Raw genomic sequence first — 23,997 nt, forward strand, 5'->3', positions numbered from 1 at the left:
TAAGTCAGAAAAAAAAATCACTTGCAAAGAGAGTCTAGGCCTATATGAGGTTATACTTAGTCTACACCTTCTGATGCTTCCTTATTTAACGTACATTTTCCATTTAACAGACAATAAATTAAACTAGCCCTTCTAGTAGCAGATGCACTGGTATGGTAACATGCAAGTTCCTTTAGTGTAAAAAGTAAATAGAACACTGGAAAAAAAAAATGACATGACCAAAAATAAGTAGAAAATATATATATACTTAAAAATGTCTTTTAAACGTTACCTTCTTACATTTAAGCACCCTATTTGCATAAACCAGATTTTAGCTTGAAGTTATCTCAACCTTGTAACCATCTCTAGCAAGTTGTACGGTCTCTGCTGGAAACCATAAAGTATATTATTAATGAGTTTTTACCAACTTAATTGGTTTTCTGTGTGGTGTTTCTGCAGGTTTCCCCACAAATGAAATCTACCACAGAGGAACTCTATTTTATCCACAGAATTAATCCAGGAAAATTTGTAAAATAATTAACGTACTTCCCAAATAAATGAACCCTAAATTCAGATAATGATTAAACTAAATTTTCAGAACTAAACCGACAAATTGTTTCAGAGACAAACGAGCTAAACAGGAAGTCATGAGGGGAAAATAGCTTCATTATGAGATACTTCTCTCAGACACACATGTTATACTCATAATATTTTCTGTATCATTTTCAAAATTATCCTTATAGCTTTACTGAGAAGCGGGGGGAGGCAAAACATCATTTCCCTTCCCTGTGGTAGAACTGTGGAATGTTTTACAAACATATTCATCTAATATGTAGACTACAAAGGGTCAGGACTTAAACCCGTGTTCCGTTCAAAATTTTAAGACCGTGCTTCCTTTTCAGAAATTGTGATAAAGTAAATAAAACAAAAAACTTTGGCTCAACCTAGGATCAAGATACTTCCACGGACCAATGCTCCTCATTATTCTGTATTTTAAAGTAGTTTTCTGAATTCCAATGAAAGCATTTTCTTGGGCTCAAGAAATAACATAACCTAAACAACTGATTAACTAGGAGCATAATATTTCTTTGTGCTTAGGAATTTTGGCATTTCTAGAATTCCTCCTTTATGAAGAAACTATCTATAATGGGCTGAGGAAGACCACCCAAAAATAGTAGGTCTTCTTTCCTGGAACCTGACATGATACCTTATAAGGAAAAAGGGTCTTTGCTGATTTGGTGAAGCTAAAAATCTTGAACTAGAGAGATTATCCTGGATTATCATGTGGGCATTAAATCCAACCACAAGTGCCGTTACAAGAGAAAGGCAAAGGGAGGTTTGAAACAGGCCAGACAGGAGGAGGTAGTGTTGGCCACCACATAAACTGCAAGAGGCAAGGAGCTGAGTTTCTTCTACCACCTCCAGAGGAAGCTTGACTTCTGCCTTGACTTCTGCCCAGTGATCCCTATGTTGGACTTCCGGCCCCCACATCTGTGAGAGAATAAATTTCTGTTTTAACCACTGAGGTTGCCACCAAGCAGCCTGCCACATCATCCCTGCAAATGCCATTTGAGTAGGTTGACAATTATGCTGAACACACCAGACACGTCTGACACCAGACAAGTCACAAGTTAGACGGGAAAATGTCACTTCTCCTGAAGCTACAGAAATTCTGATTTGGGTGAAGAGAAGAAGCAAATGTCTAAATCAGGGTGACTTCGAAGAAGCTGTTTTCCAAACGCTCCATTTAGAATGGAGTTTCTTCCACATAGCTGTCCATCCAAACTTTCACCCAAAGAAACACTTCTTTTTTTAAATGTACTATATTAAAAATGAATTACCAATGTAATATTTATTCATTGTTGACAATTTAGAAAATGCAAAAAAAGCACAAAAACAAAAGAAAAATCGCAAGTTTTACCCAGAATCCTGCTATCCAGAGATCACTTCTGTTCATATTTCAGTATTTTACAAAGATAAAATCCTACTAGCATTTTGCAACCAGGTTTTTATTTCATTTAATACCTGATGAGAACATTTTCCACACCAATATAATTTCCACAACAGAATTTTTAATGACTGTGTGTTTTCCATAGTGTTGTGGAGCAAAAATATTATAATAATCTCTTTCAGGTACTTAGATTGTTTTCCCATTTTTCACTAATGAATCTTTGCTGATCTCCCAAGAGTTTTTGAAGACAAGAAGTAAAGTAGGCAGTGATATTTGGAGATACAGGAAGATAGAGTCTTCGACATGAGTCCAAAGGTGAAGCCCCATCTGGTTCTCTAGAGTAAAATGCCCATTTTTCAGCCACAGCCCTCACAGTGTGGGGCACCAGGAAATAAACAGTTTGAAGGTGTCAAAGATCCCCAGAGAGGCTCATCTCATCTGTGCCAGAATATCTCCCATGTATATTCAAGGGGATGGGCTGGGCTGTATGCAACACAGAAGGAAAGTCCCTCCCCACCCCCTCACCCCCCAATGCTCTGCAACCTGAGGATTTGCATTTGCTTCTACTGCCATTGTTCTTCCTACAGAATGTATTTGTCCGCCCTCAGGTCATTAAGCCTATCTTTTTTGGTGTGGTGGACACTTTTGTTGCCTCTCTAGCATCTCCTTCCCTCTTCCCTCCTGTTGGAATTTGCAGATTCTAAAGCAAATAAATTTCAATGACTTAAGTCAATTCCAGTTAGGTTTTCTGTTATTTCAACCCAAAGGACCCAAAACCATTGTTTATCTTTGTGTCCCTATTAACATCTGGAAAATCCTGAGAGTGTGCAATATAATCTTGTAGCTGAAGAAAGAAATGAATTCAAGAAGAAAATTAGGGAGGAAGGGAGGGAAGGGAGACAGGAAGGAGGGGAAGAGATCAGAAAATTTACAAATCAACAAAGAGTAAAAATTGCAGAAAAATAAAAGCTTGTCTCCTAAACAACAGATTTTACCTCACACCAACTTTTACCTTTCTACATTTGGGGAGACAAGCTCGAGTAAATGTGCTTTGATTTGTTTACAGGAAAGTGTGAGAAAGACTAAAGAGAAAATGGGTTGGAATCAGACACCATTTACTCTGAATCTAGAGGTTTACCTTTTGGTTTAAACCAAGAGGTTTAAAGAGCCAATAAAGACTACATGCCTGAATCTTACCTCATATGTTATTATTCTTTATTTTATTTGTATTCTGTCTTGATATCAAAATCAGAAACGTATTTTGCAAGGAGAAAGTCTGTGTAATCGGCAGAACTGGACTCATGCCCAAATTACCTACACCAAGAAAAGGGTGCAAAATGCATTCAATGAGGATGACACGGTATAATCAATGTTTCTCCCTTGTGTGAATGGGTAAAATTAGGGGCCTTTGGCTAAAATAAAAAAAAAGAGAGAGAGAGAGAGAGAGAGAGAAAACATGACGACATTCCTAATTAAATACAAAACTGATCAAATAAACACAAAAATCTGTGTGAAATAGATACATATGATGCTAATTTTAAATATATTTGAATTCAAATCAGGAGCCCTCATCCAAAGTAGGGTTGCTGGAATTCACTTCTAAGACTGGCCATCTTACATGGGTGCAGAATGGTAGGATTTGAGGACCGCCTGCAAAGCCTTCAGCTCGGGAACTTCTCCGTCCCATGCAACTGGGAATCAACCACATCCTTCCTGAGAGCTAGTGACTACTGCTGCAGTTACTCTTGAATGCACGAACCTCCGTCGTGCTGTATGAACTACAAGTCCCTTCCTGGGAATTAAGTTTCCGATGGCTTCTGCCCTCACAAAAGGGAATGGGACAGGGAGGGTCTTAGATGGGACTTCACGTGATGATAAGCCAGGTGCCTCACTCGGGGGGTGGGGGGAGAGATTTGGGATCCAGAGCATTCTGTGGGAGAGCAGGCCCAGGGGAGGCCCTGGTGGGGCCCACGATGACGCGTGAGGGGACAGAGGCAGCCGGATGCCTACCAAGCTGCAGAAGGAAGACAAGAGCACTCTCACCACGAGCGATGAGAGAACCCGGGATGGGGGGTGGGGAGCAGAAAGAAATAGCATAGGCCCAGTTAGCCCCATTCACCACCAACTCCCAAAGCCTGCCTGGCGGCCAAGAGGAACATCCCTCCTGGAGACCAATCTCAGTGTGTTGGCTCCACCCAGCTACAGTAAGCAGGGGCAGCGGAAAGAGAGCCAGGTGAACCAGAACAAAGGCAAGCAGGTTCGGATCCAAACAGGAGGCCGATGTGAGGAACCGCCAACTTTCCTACTTCTCCTTCTTGCTTCTTCCCCTTACCTGACCTCCCCAGGCATGTGTCCTCCATGTCGTCATCCTTCTTCAACTCATCGACATCCTTACACTCAAACTGCACCATTCACAAACTTTATAAAAGGTTTTAAACGAAAGATAAATGCTGTAACTTGTGCTAGGCCCCCAATTATGTGTCAGCATCTTTGTTTCAGCGCTGCTACTATTTTGCTTTAAAACTATAAATGCCATAAAGCTGGGGACTATCTCTGTGGAATAGGTTTTATACAGTGTTCATGTGGGCAGATAGGAACTCAACTGATATTTCGTGTTTTATTTCCTATATATGTTTTACAAGGAATGTGGTTTTCATCATTATAAACTCTCTCTCTCTCTCTCTCTCTCTTCCAAAAACCAAATTTGAGAGGCTGAGAGGTATATTAGGGGTAAAATTATATGAGACTTTTAGTACATTCTCCCCATGCTTTCTGGGTTTTGTGAACAAAGACAAAATTCTAATCCAATTAAACAAGGTAAATTTGAGCCTTGGACCTTTAGATAAGAGACTGCCTGAGATACAGTGACCTTGGTTCTCGCCTATCGAAGATGAAGAAACTGAGGCTTGCAGAAGCAAAATGACTTGCTAAAATCACATGACACAGCCAGTTTTAAGAGCTATCTTTGGACACACATAGGAGCCACTCAGAGGTCATTAAGAGGGGGTGGAATCTAGTGGGGAGGAGCAGAGGCTCTGGAGACAGACGGATGAAGTTCAAATGCAGGCTTTGCCAGTTACTCACTGGATACTCTGGTACAGGAAAGAACCTCTCTCTGCCTCAGTTAACTCACCTGTGAAATGAGGCCACAAACGGCACTTGAACCATTGGGTCATCATGAGGATCCAATGGTTCTATACCATGAAAAGTGCATAGGAGAGTGCTTAATATATCAATAAACATCAGCTCTTAATTATTATTGTTTCTGTATTAGTAGTTTATTACTAATTATTATCATCATCATTATCACCATTTCATGAAGGCTTTGAGAACTTTGGCAAGTAGGCCCAGAAGTGAGTGACTCCAACAAAGAACCCAGCGCCCCCTGTTGGATAAGGCGGCATCCACAGGTGCTGTCGGCAGCGCACACACATCCGATGCACAAATTACCCAGGCCAGTTCTTTCTCGGATGTCAGCCTCCTGGTCAGCTGTGGCAAACCTGTCCTAACCACACAATGGTCAGCTAGCTCCATCCTCCATGTCCCGGCCCATCTCCCACCTCCGCAGGTGTGAATCCACTTACATCACTTATGTGGCTCTTCTCACACACCACTCTGCAGCTCAGGGCCTCAAGCTCCAGGCAGTGCCCGGGTCCCACAGTCACGTAAATGGCACAATCTATTTTTAAGTACAGGTTCTTTTCTGCCTGCGAAGCTACGCGCCTGCGTCAAAATCTCTGGAAAGAAGGTCCAGAAACCTGCCCTCCAGGACACACAACACGAGTTTCAGCAGCTCTGGAGGTTTCTTGGTTCAGGCACTCGTCTATTCCTTCCACTTGACTACAAACTGCCTCACCCGCACCATCTGCTTTGATGCCTTCTTCCACAACTCCATGTACACAGGAGGCTTTCAATGACTATTAATTAAATAAATGTTTGCTAACAAGTCAAAGCCACCTCGGATTCTGTGGTAGGCAGGAGAAGCCAGGTATGACCAAGCACTGTTGCTGCTATGGCAAAATCAGACACAGCATCGGATACCCTGAAAAGCTCCGACGAGAGTACGGGCAGGCGCATCCTAATGGTATGCAGTGGGTTTTGCAGTTAAATAACTCCACTCCAGGGGTAAAAAAAAAAAAAAGTGGCAGCAATAGAGGAAAACACACAAAGACCCAGCTGCCCACAACATGAATAGCCTGGCAGGGCAATGCCATCAGGACCCACCGGGAATACAGATCAGAGGGAAAGGGGAAATCTGAGATGAGCCAGAGCCTCGATGGTGCTAACCATAATCCATTTTCAACTCCCTTTTCCTTTGCTTCCCCCTGCCTCTCTCCTTCCCCAAACCCACAGTTACACATACAAGCACGCCTGGAGAGCTGATGAGGCAAAAAGAACTAGCAGTGTGTGCAGACGGAGGGTCCTGTCCGCTGGCCCCACAGCTGGGCCTGGGCTACATTGTGCTCATTATTCCTGGCAGGCGTGAGCCCGAGAGAGAGCTCCTCCTTCGGCAGCTGGCATTTTGTGAGCTAAGGTACTCGTAAGAATCAGAGAGGAAGCATTGCATTTTGTTCCTGTGGATGATGGGGGTGGGGGCAGAATGGGGAGGTCAGGGCATTCTAAACAGAAATTTCAAGGCTCAAACATGTCACTTTTTTGTTGTTTTGTTATTGAAAGAATGTGACTCTGAACACAAACATGAGATTGTCATTGAGAATTAAAGAATGTAACTCCAGTGCGTTCAGGTTAAAATGTAACTGTATAAAGCGCATGATAGTATACCATTTGAAGAATGATACCTTGGGGGTTTTCTTCCTTCAAATAGAATCATAAAGCTAGAGTTGGCCCAGATCCCTGATTCCAGATCCTGATTATCTACACCTGGAATCTCATCTTCAAGATTTCTAGGGATGGCGAGTTCATAAACTTTCTACAGCCCAGTGGAATGTGTTCTTCACCTTGAATGCTGAAGTTCTTCCCTGTGTCCAGGTGAAATCACTGATGATCTCCCTTTGTCTAGCTAGTCCCACTGACTGATGCCAAGGCAACCTCACTCTCTTCCGTGTGCTCTTCTGAATTCCTTCTATTTTTTCCAACATTCTTTTAGAAGTAAAATTAGCAAACACAACCTAAGGCAATACACAGAAAAATAAATTACTCTATGAATCTCAGACCCTATGCTCCTTTTCATGAAAATGATAGTTTGTATTCTCCTAGCAAATATTTCTCTGTCTCTCCCTCTCTGTCTCTCTCTGTCTCTCTCTCTCTCTCTCTCTCACACACACACACACACACTTCTTTCATTTCCTGATTGGATTGCTAGGTCTTTTATTCCATAACTGCATTTTTTCCCCTCCCATTTAAACATACCCTGAAGCCTTTATCAAACGAAACTCTCCTCCTTTCACTTGCCCCTACTGACTTCATCTTGCTTTTGGGGACCATTTTCCCCGACAGGAACAGAATTCAAAATGACTCTAGGAAATCTCTAAAGTATGTATAACACAATTTGATCTCATAGCACTTTCAAATTTAATGAGTATTTAAAATTCCTTTGTATCATCAATTCACCAAAAGCATTGCATACATGGGGACCTAAGGCCAGTTCTGTGGACCAACTGTCTCCAGTTGAAGCAGAGCTTCTGGCTCTTTGGAAGCTGAAAGTTCACCTTAGCATAGTTGCCATTTAAAATCACTTTTTTTTTTAATGGAGTCACATAACTCCCTTGCCTAAATCTGACGGTTCCCCACAGTAATTAGAACAAAGCCTAAATTCCTTGTTGCCGCGATGACAAGGCTCCCATTCTCTACCCTGGACCCTCACGGAACACAACTTTCTCAACTTCCTGCCCATTCCTCTCCATTACAAAGCACACCCAGACCATCTGCACCTCTGATAATTAGCACTCCCTGTCCCTTCTGCCTGAAAGATTCTTCCACAAGTTCCTCCCGACTGGCTTTCTCAACAGCCAATGCTTGTTTACCTGTACTTTCTCCTCCCTCCTTCCCAACTAGAAGTTAAACCCTACAAAGATGCTGGTGGGTGTTGTTCCCACTGTCCCCAGTGCTGGGCAGACAGTGAGATATTTGCGGGATGTGTGGAGGTTTGTGTACACAGCCATCACTCAAGATTTCTGTAGGCTCCAATCTGACCACAGCGATGCAAGAACTGGGGAGGGGATGGACTATTCCGGCAAGAAAGATCGATGGACCTTGACTTCCCTAACCTAGAAAAGCAATAAGGAAAGGAGTGTGTCTACAGGGTTATAATAGAAACCCACAAGCAAACATACATTTTTGCTTTATTTTCACTACTCAAATTTCTGCCCATTTAATTTTTTACTCCTCAAAACAAATTGCTGATGACAAAATATGCATAAACATATTTTCTTTGTTAACTCTGAACTGATCGCTATATTCATCAATTCATGCAAAAAAGAATATCATGGGAGAAAGAACCCAAAAGCTTACCAAAATTATACATTTCACTTCTAGGGTTTTTTAATGTCAGCATTACAGTTTACATAAATGAAAAAAAATGTTTTTTAATGGATTCTGAGGCATGAATATTGTATCAATTCTGAGAGCTGAAGCCAAACAAAAATGCAAAATAACCCCTAAAGGAGAATACACTGTTGAGAAACTTGTTTTTTATTCTTTAAGATGTGTTTTATTCAGAGTGCAAATACAAAGGGAGGAAATATCACTAAAGACAGAATTTTCCTTGGGAAGCCCCAAAGTTCCATAGGGCTACAGCAAATACAGTGAGAAGACTATTTTATTCATACATACTAGAACTTACGTCTTTAATGTATACCTGGAAATGATAGAGAATGGTCCCGATTGCTAAAAATACAGCAAGATCTCCTACCCAACACCCAAAGGACAAATAATCCAGTCAAGAAATGGGCAGAAGACATGAACAAATATTTTTCCAAAGAAGACATCCAAATGGCCAACAGACACATGAAAAAATGCTCTATATCACTCAGCATCAGGGAAATCCAAATCAAAACCTAGATGAGATACCACCTCACACCAGTCAGAATGGCTAAAATTACCAAGTCAGGAAACGACAGATGTTGGCGAGGATGCAGAGAAAGGGGAACCCTCCTACAGTGTTGGTGGGAATGCAAGCTGGTGCAACCACTCTGGAAAACAGTATGGAGGTTCCTCAAAAAGTTGAAAATGGAGCTACCCTACAACCCAGCAATTGCATTACTAGGTATTTACCCCAAAGATACAAATGTAGTGATCCAAAGGGGTATGTGCACCCCAGTGTTTATAGCAGCAATGTCCACAATAGCCAAACTATGGAAAGAACCCAGATGTCCATCGACAGATGAATGGATAAAGAAGATGTGGTGTATATGTATGTGTAGATATATATATATATATATATATATATATATATATATATATATATATATATATATATATTACGCAGCCATCAAAAAAATGGAATCTTGCCATTTGCAACGATGATGGAACCAGAGGGTATTATGCTAAGCGAAATAAGTCAATCAGAGAAAGACAAGTATCATGTGATCTCACTGATATGCGGAATTTGAGAAACAAGGCAGAGGATTATAGGGGAAGAGAAGAAAAAATAAAACAAGACGGAGCCAGAGAGGGAGACAAACCATAAGAGACTCTTAATCTCAGGAAACAAACTGAGGGTTGCTGGAGGCGGGTGGGGCTGGGGTGCTGGGTGATGGACACTGGGGAGGGTGTTTGTTGTGGTGAGCACTGTGTATTGTGTAAGACTAATGAACCACAAACCTGTACCCTGGAACTAATAATACATTATATGTCAATTTAAAAAAAGATAAATAAATAAATAAATAAATAAGTAAAAATACAGCAAGATATGGATTCATCCAACCATCACTCAATGGAGCTCATTAGTCGTGTTACATTTTCATTCCTTTAGAAAGTCACCACCGGCAAACAAGTGCCCTAAGGCTATGCGTCCTTTGGTTTGTCCCACCAAGAGGGCCCCTGCTGGCCACATCTACATACCTTGCAGCCACTGTGAGTCCTTGTCTTCATCAGTGGCATGGTGGTGCACAGCTCGATAGCCTCGGGCTCATGGAAGATGACTGCCGGGAGGGGCTCCTTTTTCAGTGTGAGGACATTCAACTTGGACTTCAGCATGGTCTGGAAGTGCTGAGAAGCAAGATAAACAAATAAATATGCAAGCCAACTACAATTAAAGTTTTTTTAGCATTGTACGTGGTGCAACTGCACATCAAATTCAGGAGCAAAATCTTTGTGTTATGAACTCTGTTTTACTAAGGGAGGTCAAGAGATACTTCGTAAAGTGCAGGGAAAAAACTGTCAGGACAGCACTAACGTGACACCATAGGAGACGGCCAACCCCCATGCAGAGACCACGGGAACATGGGGTAGTGGGAGAATCACCTAGGTTCTTGCTCTGAGAAGTTCTTTCAAAGTGATATATAGAAATAGAATCCTAGCGATTCGACCATGCCCATTTCAGCCAAATAAGGGAAGATGTTCAAGAGAGAATGTTGAACAGAGCTATTTGAAGGAGCAATCTAGAGCTAATGGAAAAGGAGAAGACCCAGTGAAAAAGAACACAAGACTCCTGCTCTCTGCCTTCCCCAGTTCTGCCATGCATTGGCTGTGGAACTTTAGGAAATTCACTACTTCTCAATAGACCATTTCATCGGCTGGACTCTAGGTAAATATCTATTCTATATGCAGCTCCCATTGACACCGGTTTTAAAACATGCCCAGAATCCAGCTACATTTAATCACTGCTATGTATACACCCAGTCCAGGCCCCATCTTTGTTTGGTCTACCATAGCAGCTGGTCTGACCACTTCCAACCTTGCCCCAATGCAGAGTATTACCATAGCGCAGCCAGAGGGAGCCTTCTAAAATCGAATCATGGCATGTCACCCTCTGCTAAGACTCTCCCAAGCCTTCCCTTCTTCTCATAGAAAAATTCCAAGTCCTTTCCCTGGCCTTGGAGCCCATGCACAATTCAGGGATTTCTGCTTCTCCAACCTCATCTCCCACCCCTCCCCCTCTCACTTGGATCCAGCCACCGTGGCCTCTTTATACTTCCGAGAATAAGGCAAAGACTCATGTGCCCTGGAACCTCTGAACATGCTATTCCTGTTCTAGTATCTGCATATCTGGCTTCCTGATCTTCTTGAGGACCTTGATCGAGTGTCACCTTATGAGACAGTCCTCCTTTATCAACATCATCTAAAACAGCATGTGCGTGCACACATACACACAGACACGCACAGATGCCTTCACGGGCATGCAACCTGTGCCATTACAACAGGGTCCCATGCTCAGGAGAGCTCCATGCTTTAACGCTCTTGGGTAATGTCACAATCTTGAAATCCCTCATAACTTTATCTTTGAGCTTGCGCTTCATAAGCTAAGTCCAATGAGACGGTAGCGTACATGAGTGAGTAGAGGAGATACACACAGTACGTGCATCCCTATCGAATTCGACGAGATGCAAAGGGAGTACAAGGTAAGCATGTTAAGCCTATGGCTCAGTAATCAGAGGGCTGGCAGCCCCAAGGGGTCATGCGTTAGAAGTAGAACTTGCTTCAAATGCAGAAAGAAGTCAGTTGTGTTCTAACAAACACAAGTGATCAAGGAACTCTAGCAAATCCCTTTTATTTGTATGACTTTCCTGTAGTAGGCAACCACGTACACTGAAAAATGACAACAGAGAAGGAAAGGGACAGGGCAGACACAGCTCCTCCTACTCTCTCTCATCTGTCCCTCCTTGCGAATCAGCAAACCAAAGGTAAGGTGTCAGGAGAATGTGCATGTATTAGAGATGAAAGAAAAACAGGTGAGCTGGTTCTGTAGCATGTGTCCACTGTTTTGGTAAGCACAACATTCAGATGCACCCATGAACTCGGAAATGCAGATCGTGTGATTTCAACGATTCCATGCCTACGTGTTTATATTTAGAGTGGGCACCACACAACATAATGATGAATGGCAGATTCGTGTTATAATCTAAATTTTGAACTTTACTTACAACACATGAAATTGCAAAAGCAACCAAGCAGCCGAACAGAAAACAACAACAACAACACCACCAAAAAAAAAAACACCATGACTATCACAGACAGGGATTCAGGGAAGAAACGGAAAAGGTTTTACGTTTCAGTACCTTCGGTGGCACTCTTTTCGACTTTTTGAGTAGAAGATACTGCATTTTCACTTTGCCCTGGGCCTCACAAATTATGTAGCCAGCTCTGCACACATATATACTCATCACTGTCTAGTCCCTTCCTCTGCTTTGTTATTCTCAACACTTCTTATCACCACTACAAAATTATGTATTTTGTTTATCTTATTTTCTGTCATCTGCCATAAGAGCAGAAACCGTTTTATTCAATGAAGGACCCCAAGGACCTAAAACAGTTTCATGGGTCCACACAGAATCTACTAGAACTCTCAACTGGCCACGCTCATGGTCCATTTTATGTGCCAACTTGCCTAGGTTACTACACTGTCACTCAACCAAACACTAATCAGGTGTTGCTGTGAAGGTATTTTTGTAGGTATGATTAAAGTCCATAATCATTTGAATTGCAGACACATCCTAGATAACCTGGGTGGACTCGATTCAATCCACTGAAAGACCTTAACAGGTGAGGTGAGGTTTCCCTGAGGAGAAAGAATTTCTACCTGTGGACGGCAGCTTCAGCCTGTGCGGAGAGTTCCAGCCCACCCTCCCTGATAGCCTGACCCAAGGGTCTCAGACTTGCCTCGCCCACCTCGACCCCTGCATAAACCAGGGCCTTGAATAAATCTTGCGGCAGATCTCCTAATAGTTCTGTCTCTCTGATCTAACCCTGACCAATACTGCCACCTTCTAGGATACAAAGTTGCCACACCTGGAGTTTCTTCAAATGGGAGCGATTTACCCTAATATTTCCCAGGGAGTGCTGATTTGTATTTTTTTAAAACAAAAAGGCACATTTTCATATTAATCTGGAAGCTTCTTTGTTCTTAACTGGTTCTCGTCCAACATTGGGAGTTACAAAGGTGTCTGAGAGGAGCACCACAGACACCTAAGAGTGAGAGGCAAAGTTGGTTGCCCCTGCAGGACAGCAACTGAGGCCATACAATGAATAAGGTAAAGGGGAGAGTTGGCTCAGAAGAGGAGGTAACAAGCAAGTGGGGACACTGTCCCCCATCTGCCATTTTGCTGGAGTTCTATGAGAAGTACACAGCTCAATTCAGCCTGACTTCTGCCACGCAGTACGTTCCTAAAGATGGCCCCAGAGGCGACTCTATTCTCCTGAAGGCTGGACCACCACAGTGCCCAGGAGCTCGGAGACTGTCCTCCGGCCCCCACCGTGGGACCAAATGTCATGGCTATTGGTCCAGTCGCTGAGCACGGAGAGAGACGGGAAGCTGCAGACTGGCATACACACGCAGTCGGAGAGCCAAGTAAAAGAAATCAAAAACACTTTTAAAACCCAAAATTGGGGACGGGAAGATCATGGAGTTCAAATGCCAACTTTAACACGGGCTGTGTAACCTGAGCTACCTAACTCTTCAGAGCCTTGGCATCTCCCGCCTGGCAGGCGAGTGCCCTGCGTTAGCTCCCCGGCCCCCACCGTGCACCCTCCCCCAACACCTGTGCTCAGCCAGACACTGTGGCAGGCGCAGCTGGAACAGAAATGAAATGTGAGCCTCTGCCTGAAAGGGGTTCTCACAGTAGCTGGAGACTGGGGAATCAAATGACAATTGCAAATCGTGTGAGTTCATCAGACTAGCTGAATGGAGACGCTAAGGCAGTATCTGAATGTGAAACTGAGAAATGATTCTTTAAAAAAAAAGAAATGGGGTTTTGGGCACCTGGGTGGCTCAGTCGGTTAAGCATCTGCCTTCAGCTCGGGTCATGATCTCAGGGTCCTGGGATCTTGTCCCACAGGCTCCCTGCTCAGCGGGGAACCTGCTTCTCCCTCTGCCTGCTGCTCTGTCTACTTGTGCTCTCTCTCTCTCTGTCAAATAAATAAATACAATCTTTAAAAAAATTTTTTAAAAATGAGTTTTTTTCTTTAATGGCTTTGTCCTTTTTGCCCACAATGAAAGGATGAAGGTAAAGAGGGAAATACACTGTGAATTATCTCACGAGTCATTGAGTCTACAATAATACACCTTTTTATAGAAAATTAACATTTTTATGTAGCTCTGAGCTGCTCTTGTAAATCTTTGAGTGGTAGAAGTGTGACAGTTTTCACTGTTTGTGATAAGAACACTCCTGTGCCCCCTTTGAGGAAATGTCTCCCCTGTTATCTAGCTGCCCTGTGGAGCAGAGCTGTCCCTGCCCCCCCGACCCTGGGAAAGAATATGGGACACAGGCTGACCACCCGAGTACTGTGTACACCTGGCTAAAGGCACTGGTTCAGAGGAAACTCAAGATTGGCTGAACAGACTCTTCCAGAAGCCTCAACTACAGAGTTGCCAGGCCAGGGTGAGGTGAGTACAAAGCAGCTGCTGACCTGCTCTCCCGCCAAGGTCAGTCTGAAAATGAGATGGCACAGAGACAAAGAGGGCCGGGATACAGAGGGTCACAGACTTGACATTGCTGAGCCCTGGATCCAGCCACATCTGACTCAGATCCATCCATAGACTTAGAGAGAATATGAGCCAATACATTCTCTGTGATGCTTCAGCGAGCTTGGGTTAGGTGTCTGATCCCTGAAACTAAGAGTCTCACCAACACAAATTACTTTTCAATGAAAAGAAAAATCGTCTGAGACAATAAAATGGAGCCACTAACAAAATTTTAAAAAGGACTTCATAAATGTTAAACTGCGGAAGCCAACAGAAACATTATATTTAAAAAAGAAAAGAAAAAGATAGTGAATCTTGCACTCTGTTACCTGAATAGGCTGAACCTTAATGGTAAAACACCAGTAATAATCGAAAGGAGGTATTAGAGTCCCCAGGTTATTCACATCTACAATAAAGCCCTCTGAGCTCCTGCCGAAATGAGATGAATTCCAAGTCTCAAGAGATAGCCAAAGAGCACACCCACAATGACACCAATTCAGGTGGCAAGACTCTCTTGCTGGGTAGCAAAGACAGAGGTGGGTCAGCCAGGTCTATCAGAACTGCATGGCCTTGTACTTCCCAGGTCTTAGCTCTCCCTTCTGTCAAGTGTAAAGTGCTATGTTATGCCATGTCAAAAAGGGTATTGCTTGTTCTTTGCGTGGGCAGACTAAGTGCAACAAAGACAATGCAACTTACCATAATCCAGGAGCATTATGAAAAGGGAACAAAAGAGGAATCTAATGGAGGAGCTTGGAGAAGCGATTGCTCCCAAATGAAAGATGCACAGAGTTCCATAAAGAAAATGTGTTATTCATTCTTAAAGGAGGGAAGTGAATAGTGTTGTAGAAAATTAGGGCACTGCCCCGGACAAATTAAACAAAGCTCGGCTTTCTGCATTGGGTGCTTTATGTGCAATCCTAAAATAGAGCCTCTAAATCGAGCCCCATTATGCGGATGGGGTAATCGCCATGCCCTGTGTAATTTTACAGTTGGCGCTTCCTACTCCTATTCAGACATTAATCTCTGACAGTTTAGCAGGCAAGGATTTACATATTTTACCAATTCAAATCGGGTGTATATCACCTTTGTATTGACTCTGTATCCAAAATATAAAGCATCTTTTGAAGGCAAATCCTGCTTCCTCTTTTTCTAAGATAACTGGAACACTATCCTCACTCATATTAAAGAAAAGGCATTAAGGTTTTAATCCCTGGTTCATCCTTGCATTGTGAAGGCTGACTAAAATGGTCAGTTTTAACTTGCAAATTACTGATTCAGTAAGGCCCTAATCAAGCTTCAGAAATATTGCAAATGTTCTCCTGAAGAGAATCACAAGGAACAAGTGGGTGAACCAAATAAGTGGAAAACTTCAGTACCCCAAACAAATGTTAATTTGTACCAGCATGCAAAACTCAGTAGGGCTTTCACATTCTGTTCATAACCACACTTCATTTTATTACTTGGAGGGTATGTAAGAATTAATTAAACTTTGTTGTGGTTTCTTTACATTTTATACCACTTATTTTTAAAAAAGGTAGATTCAACCCCCCAATCATGAGAAAAGAAACTCCACTGTGATTTTCCAGAAGATCTCACTTTACATTTTTAATGTAAATTCTTAGATTTCTGTTTTTAAATATTTATTCTGGCATTTTTACAAAACAAAGCAAAACAAAAATAACATAAAAGCAAGAAAAAATACTTTCCTGTTACAGAAACGGCAAATGATTTGTTACATGATTAAGAGTAATCACATAAATGAATAAAAGAAAATTGTACTTACATTCAATTTTCATGTGAGTTTTAATGCAATAGATTTTGTTTTTCATTTTTGTCCTTTTTTAAAAGGAAAACAGGGTTGGAAAATCTCCCCCCAAAGCCAGCAAGCATATTCAAAATCACACTCTTTCACTTCAAGGATTAATTTTTTTTAATGCAGTTTATGTTGATCTGGTATTTCAGGAAAAGAAAGACCTACAGCACCCTGGCATTTCCCTTCTTGCTGCAAAGTGTCCTAGTAACTGCCTTATTGAAAAAAGTTCCAACTTAATTTTAAAGGCCTCCCTCCAGACACTCCTAAATTTAAAAGGTTGTCTATATCTGTTAAAGTGATCACTATTATTAAACTAACTGAAAATACTCATGTTCACACGCCCGTATTTATTCATGCAGTTTTAATTATGGAAGCATTTCTTTTGAACATCACAGATTCTCTCAAGAGATTATGTGGGAGAGGCACAAAAATAATTCAATGCCCACAGAGCCTGAAGAAAGCCCCCAAGGCTCACGAAGAGCTCACTGGGGAGGAGAAGGATTTCAGCAAACATACACAGGAGTACAAAGGTCAGAAAAGGTGAAGCCCAAGTATGGTATTGTAAGCATGTGACGGTACACGTGACATGGTGTACTATCATCTGAAGGCAGTAAGTTAAAGGTGTAATGCTAGGGGCACCTGGGTGGCTCAGTGGGTTAAGCATCTGCCTTTGGCTCAGGTCATGATCCCAGGGTCCTGCGATGGAGCCCGGTGTGGGGCTCTCCGCTCAGCAGAGAACCTGCTTCTCCCTCCCTCTCTGCTGCTCCCCCTGCTTGTGCTCTCTCTCTCTCTCTCTGTCAAGTAAATAAATAAAATCTTTAAAATAAATAAATAAATGAAGGCGTATCCTATAAACCATAAAGCAATGACTAAAATAACAAAGAGTTCCATGCACTAATAGAAAAGACAGAACAGAATCATAAAAAAAGGAAGGCAGAAGGAGAGGGAAAAGGTAATGACAATAAAAACCCAGATGAGACAAAGAGAAAATAAATCATAAAGTGATAGATTTAAAATCTATAAAATTGATACCCCTAGTAAAAAAAAAAAAAGGCAGATTTAGTGAGATTTGAAGAAGGAGCCCCGATTCTATGTTGCCTACAAGAAATTCACTCAAAATATAGGCCACAAGGGATAAATAGACATAAACTACAAATACGGTTGGAGATTTCAATCCTGGTCTCTCTAAAATGGATAGACTACATAGACAGAAAAGCTGCAAGGAACTCTCAAGTTTGAACACCACCACCAACCAACCTGACATAATTGACATTCATAGACCATTCCACCCAAAAACAACAGATTTCAAGGGAACAGAATACACTTCACCAAAACAGATCAAATTCTGGACCATAAAAAAAAATTTTTTTAATAAAATAAAAAACACTTCAGTAAATTTAGGATTCAAATTCTACAAAGGAAAATCAACAGAAAGATCTCTGTAAAATTTTCAAATACGTGGAAACTAGTACAGTTCGAAATAACCCCTAAATCAAAGAATAAATCAAAAGACAAGGCGATAAGTACTCTGAACTGAATGGAAATGAAAACATCACACATCAAAAATTCTGAGATGACACTAAAATGTACGTAAGGGGAATATTATAGCACAAGATGCCAATATTAGAAAGGAAGAAAGTTCTCTCTTCAATAAACTCAGCTTCAACTTTAAAAAAAGGGGGGGAAGAATAAACAAGTAAATGAAACCCAAAGTGAGTAGAAGAAACCAATAATAAAGATCGGAGGAGAAAATCAATCAATAAAGTAAAACACGGAAAATCAATAATCAATACAACGGCCTATCTGCAAGTTCACTCACTCTTCCTTTGCATCTGCTGAGTCTACCGATGAGCTCATTAAAGTTCTTCTTCATCTCTGTTCACTCTGTTGTTGTTTTCCTTCTTATTCTTGTTTTCCTTAGCACTTTTGTGTGATTCTTTCTTTGCTGAAATTCCCCATATGTTCATGCTTATTCTCCACTTTTTTCACTGGAGCCTTTAAATATTTACCAGTTATTTTAAATTCCCTATCAGAGTCATCTCTGGACCTGGTTCTGTTCATGGCTTTGTCTCCTCCCTATGGATCGTTTTCCTCCTGGCTTTTTGTGCCTCTCCTATTTTCCTATTGGATTCTGGACATCGTGTGCAGTAGAGTCTGAGGGAAATAGCTCTTAAACCTGAAACTGACCACATCCTTTCTGCTCAGGCATCACTGTGGTGCACCAAGTCAATCTCGTCTGGAACTGGTCTGGCTTGTTTTATTGCTGCACCACGGATGTGGATTCCTCTAGATTGACCTTGTCTTTAGGGTGGGGTCTGCTTCGCTGGGAGGTGTGCCTCTAGGCTCCTCCTCCATCTTGCAGACCTGGGACTCACAGCGTCTCCCTCCCCATGCTTCCCCTGCCCCCATAGGTTAGCTGCAGTTGCTTGATACTAGGTGTTTCTAGCCTGAGAGTGTGTTGGGGGTAGGGCAAGGAAGGGTTCTTCCCTCTTGTTCCACTTCAGCCTTACGCAGGTCCTGCGTCCCAAGGTCTTGGAAGTCAGGCTTTCTCGGTGACCTCATCTTTGTCCCCGCTGCTCAGAGACCTCTACTTGTCTGGATCCAGGGTGGTTCCCTGCCTTTCCTCCGGATGCAGAGGACTTTTTTCTTTTCCTCTCCACGTTACAGTGGGTCTTCACCTAAGCCCTCAGAGCACAGGATGTTTCACCCTCTCCCACATGAGCAGTCTTGTGTTCCTTAGAAGAGCCGGGGTGCATGGCCTTGACCATGGCAGCCACACCCCCTCCCCCAGGCCTGGACCATCAAAGGAGGCTTGCTCTGGCCTCCAGCCTCAGGAGATAACTCCTGAGTCCCAGTGGTGCTGTTAAGAAAGGCCTATGGGTTCATGTGAATTCCCCTTGGGTAAAGAGGAACCATGGGCTCTTCATGCCAGGACTAGCCAACAACTGACCTTTAAAAATTAGTTACGAATGTTAGCTGAATCTTTCTTACCCTCTTGTCTTGCAGGCGATCTTCCACCATTCCCCACTATAAGTGAGCCATAATTCATGTGGTGTCTTTTTCTCTTTGGAGGCCTTGTTTTCTATATATTTCAGGCCAGTTGGATGTACTCTGACCCCAGCTCTTTGATGGGTTCAAGAGAAGGTGTGATTTTGTAAATTAGCTGGCTTTTTCCTATTAATAGGATGGAGAGTGATGTTCTTCTTACTGCCTTCATTGTAGGCAGAAAGCCAGAGTCAAATTTATATATATATATTTTTTAAAGATTTTATTTATTTATTTGAGAGAGAGAGAATGAGAGATAGAGAGCACGAGAGGGAAGAGGGTCAGAGGGAGAAGCAGACTCCCCGCTGAGCAGGGAGCCCGATGTGGGACTCGATCCCGGGACTCCAGGATCATGACCTGAGCCGAAGGCAGTTGCTTAACCAACTGAGCCACCCAGGCGCCCCTCAAATTTATATTTTTAATCAACCAAAACTAAGTGCACTGAAGAATGCTTTGTATTTGGAGAGATACACATAAAATGTTATGAAATACATATTAGCATTATCCTTAAGTTCCAAAGGTCCTTTCCCCCAAACCCTGTTTCTTTCCAGCTCAGATATTTATGTGTCCGTGGATGCTGACTACTATCCGGTTGTGGTCAGCTTCCTCCCTCCCTTCTCAGACACCTCCTTTTCTATTTTGGCCTTACGCTCGCTCACAAACAAACGTGGACACATGAATCCTGAAACTCTCTGTAGGAGGAATTACGACCCAGAAATGCAGAATATTAAGAACAGGAGCAACCTTCCAGATGCCCTAGACCAACTCCCTCATTTCACAGATGAAAAACTGAAGCCTAGAGAAGTGAAGTCACTTGTCCAACGTCCCCCTGAGCTACAGACAAGCCCAGAAGCCCAGCCCTGTAACGATTGGACTGGTTCAGTCCCAGAGCAGCATGCTAACCCAGATCACTTCTGCACCCATCTAGAGCTGATAAGGTTGCTGCTGCATATCTTTTAAAACTGCATAAAAGGGGCACCTGGATGGCTCAGTTGGCTGTGCGTCTGCCTTTGGCTCAGGTCATGATCTCTGGGTCCTGGGATCGAGCCCCGCATCGGGCTCCCTGCTCAGTGGGGAGCCTGCTTCTCCCTCTCCTTCTGCCCCTGCTGGACCCCTGCTCGTGCTCTCTCACTTGCTCTCTCCCTCTCAAATAAATAAAATCTTTAAAAATAAATAAAAGTGCATAATAGACTTCATTTTGTAATCAATAGTATAAGGCATGGAATGAAATGAAAGGTTTTAGAATCAGAAAATCCTAGGTTCAGGTATGAGTCTAAATATATGACTCATCATACAATAGGACCAGTAATTGATATAAATGTGTGTGCATGTGAGAGAGAGAGAGAGACAGAGAGAGAGAGAGAGAGATGGGTCCACAGCTCTCATCAAGTGCCAAAGGCACTTGACAAGGATTATCTCTTTTACCTTCCAATAACATTCTGAATAAAGCAGGGCAGATTCACTCTAAGGCACTCCGATGTCAAGGCCCTGAGTCTCTAACATATCCTACAGTATTTCCCCCGACGATGTATATTAACTACCTAGAGGAGTAACTGGTACATGTACACACACACACACACACACACACACACACACCCACACATATACACCCACACATACACACACACACACAAATTATCTTTATTCTCCTCCTTCCTATTTTCCGCCATTTAAATTTAGACAACCACTTTAAAATATCTGGAAGCATGGTGGCGCCTGGGTGGCTCAGCCAGTTAAATGTCCAACTCTTGATTTCTGCTCAGGTCATGATCTCAGGGTCGTGGGATCAAGCCCCATGTCGGGCTCCGCACTGAGCTTGGAGTCTGCTTGAGATTCTCTCTTTCCCCCTGCCCCTCCCCCAGCTGCTCACGTGCATGCATGGGCTCTCTCTTTCTCTCTAAAAAAAAAAAACGAAAAACAAAAAACCTCTGGAAGCACATATACAAAAGCAGGAACAGTACTGCTTCCAGGTTGTTGAATTGCACGTAATTTTTTCCTTTGCTCTCTTTCCTTTTGCTAATTTATATTTTCTATCATGCCAAAAGCCAACTGCTACTAATTTTCTGTAAATGTTAATGTCAGCTATTTGCAATTATCTAGTAGCTGAGGCCTAGATCAGGTGGATGCCTAACCACGTCCTTCTTTGATGCACACATGCACATGAGTGAAACCCAAGGCAGCCTTTAAAACCCAGACCAAAGCAAGGGCACAGCAAGAAACACCCCCAAGTACTTGTCTTCCTCCAAAGCAATAAATGAGGGCACAGAGCAGAGAATAAAAACAAAACAGCATAAACACACTTTTAAAAGACTGAAGTCAGACAAAACGAGGTAAGATTTGGAAATCAAACCAAATGTTATATGAGTTTAAGATTCCAATGTTTCTCCTGTTTCCCCGAGGGACTTCATTCAGTCCCCGAGTATAGCCTCAGGGACACCTTTATGTTCCATTCGGAAGTGCTTGCTTTATGGTGTCAGTGAATCCTCTGCTCATGAGGACATAGCACATACATGTTATGAACACACATATATTTCCATCCACACTCATTTGGTTTTATTTTCACTTCATTTTCACTAGGCAAAATTCCTCTGCAGGACTATATTTTGGTGGATACACGACTGAACATTATCTTGGCAGGTTGGAAAGAAACTAAAAATAATTTTGTCCCCAGGCTTCAGATGGTCAGGAAGGTACCATGCCAGAGACTGGGCAAGCCAGAGTTTGCTCTTGATCAGGGCTCAGTGGAGAGCGCTAGGCTGTAGTCATCCACAGAGGACAGAGAATTCATTTACTATACATGATACCGTCAGAAGAGGTTTTTTTTTTTAAAAAAAAAAAAAAAGAGCAAAAAGTTGTCCATATCAAGGAAGACAGCTCTTATATTCTGGTGGCGTTGCTCCCAGTTATGATCACATCTATAAAGGCTTTCCTGAAGCTCCCTACTTGCCAGTCCAGGTAAAACTAACCTTTCTGCCTGAACTGGGCCGTGGACAATAATCAGGATTTTCATGCCACCTGTCACACGTGAATGTACTGCTTCCCTACTGTCTCTTTGTATCCCTTGCCCCTAGCTAAGCACTTGACACAGAGGAGCTACTAGATAAATGCTTGATGCAGAAACAAATAATTCAGTGAAGAAAAGCATTATTGGAATTAAAAAACCATGCCTTCAAACTAAACACATGCCTGAGTCACACGGTTCTCATCTTAGCTGATTCCCTTCCACTCCTTGATTCCACACTACCTCCCGCTACCCTCAGCCAGACTACTCCTCTCTGAAAATCACCTTGGCAATGAGCTCTGGTCCAGGTCCACAATCAGACAAACATGCCACCTGCCTGGCAGGAAGCCGGCAACTCTCAGCCACAAGAACCATGACTAATGGCCCCACTTGGGTCCCCTGAAATCAGGCAAATCCATTAAGTTTCCCTGGAAAGGAAGGGATCTGTGCCTGCAGCCCCATAAGAAGCAACATGGAAAAGAGGCCATCTCCTAGGCCCGTCCTACTGCACTCCAACCTCAGGAAAGGCTCCTTCCCATCCAATCCTGGTATAGACTTCAATGAGGAAAATGACCCCCTTTTGGGCTACAGCCAAAAGGTCCAAATATCTGAAGAGCCTCTCTTTTGTCCTCCAAATGGCTTAGGAGTGGAATGTCCTTCCTAAACCAAGGGACCCCACAGGCAAATGTCAACTATTAATCAGTGTAGTATACATAAGGCAGCAAGCAACAAGGAGGAAGAAGACAACAATTTGGAATAGTCTTTGTCAAAAAAAGAGAAAAGAGGAAGAAAAGAAAGAGTACGGCTTTCCTAGGGCTGCCATAACAAAGTACCAAAAACTGGTGGCTTAAAACAACAGAAATTTATTGTCCAATAGTTCTGGAGGCTAGAAGTCCAAAATCAAGACTTCAGCAGGGCCACGCCCGCTTTGACAGCTCTAGGTGAAGTCCTTCCTTGCCTTCTCTAGCTTCCCGTCCTGCTGGCATCCTTGGCTTGTAGACACATCCCTTGCAGATGCGCATGGACACCTGGTCTCTGTGTTCACATCGTCTTCCTTCTTCATGTGTCTGCTTCCAAGTCCAAATTTCTAAGGACACCGTATTAGATCAGGTCCCACACTAACGACCTCAGTTTCACTTGGTTACCTCTGCAAAGACCCTATTTCTAAGTAAGGTCACCTTCTGAGGACTGAGGCTCAGGACTTCAACATATCTTTTTGGGGGGAGGGCAGGGGGGAGGGGCACACCATTCAGCCCATGACAGAAAGGAAAGAGACACACCATGTAGATTCTCCAAGATCACAAGCTCATCCAAGCACAGCCATTTCACCGGCCAGTCAAGATTATTTGTTTTCACTGCACCTGAACCCAAGATGTTAAATTCCTCAGGAAAAGACACCCAAGTAAGTGGACAGGACCTGGCCTGAGCCCGCCCAAGTTCAGTGGAGCTGAATCTGACCCTCGACTGCTCAGTCACAAAAATGCCAGTGGTTCAATAAGCAGCCCAGGCCACCCCAGAACAGATCTACCTTGTAGCTAGTCTGTTTTCTAAGAGTTCTTGAAGGCAAATTGCACCTGACACTTGTCAGCTTTCATTACCAGCTTGTGTCTTACCTGCTCTGACCTCCT

The 23,997-nt window shown here is 42.8% G+C and overlaps 1 protein-coding gene across 1 annotated transcript in view; it reads right to left on the reverse strand.

Moving 5' to 3' along the window:
* The window catches only part of PID1 (phosphotyrosine interaction domain containing 1), a 219,515-nt gene that overhangs the window by 111,390 nt on the left and 84,128 nt on the right, over positions 1-23,997 (reverse strand). Inside the window, exon 2 of the mRNA XM_027590969.1 lies at positions 9,953-10,099. Coding sequence (XP_027446770.1) covers positions 9,953-10,099 — 147 coding nt within the window. The remainder of the gene's footprint in view (positions 1-9,952; positions 10,100-23,997) is intronic.

Source organism: Zalophus californianus, chromosome 3, assembly GCF_009762305.2.
Source record: "Zalophus californianus isolate mZalCal1 chromosome 3, mZalCal1.pri.v2, whole genome shotgun sequence".
NCBI lineage: Eukaryota > Metazoa > Chordata > Mammalia > Carnivora > Otariidae > Zalophus > Zalophus californianus.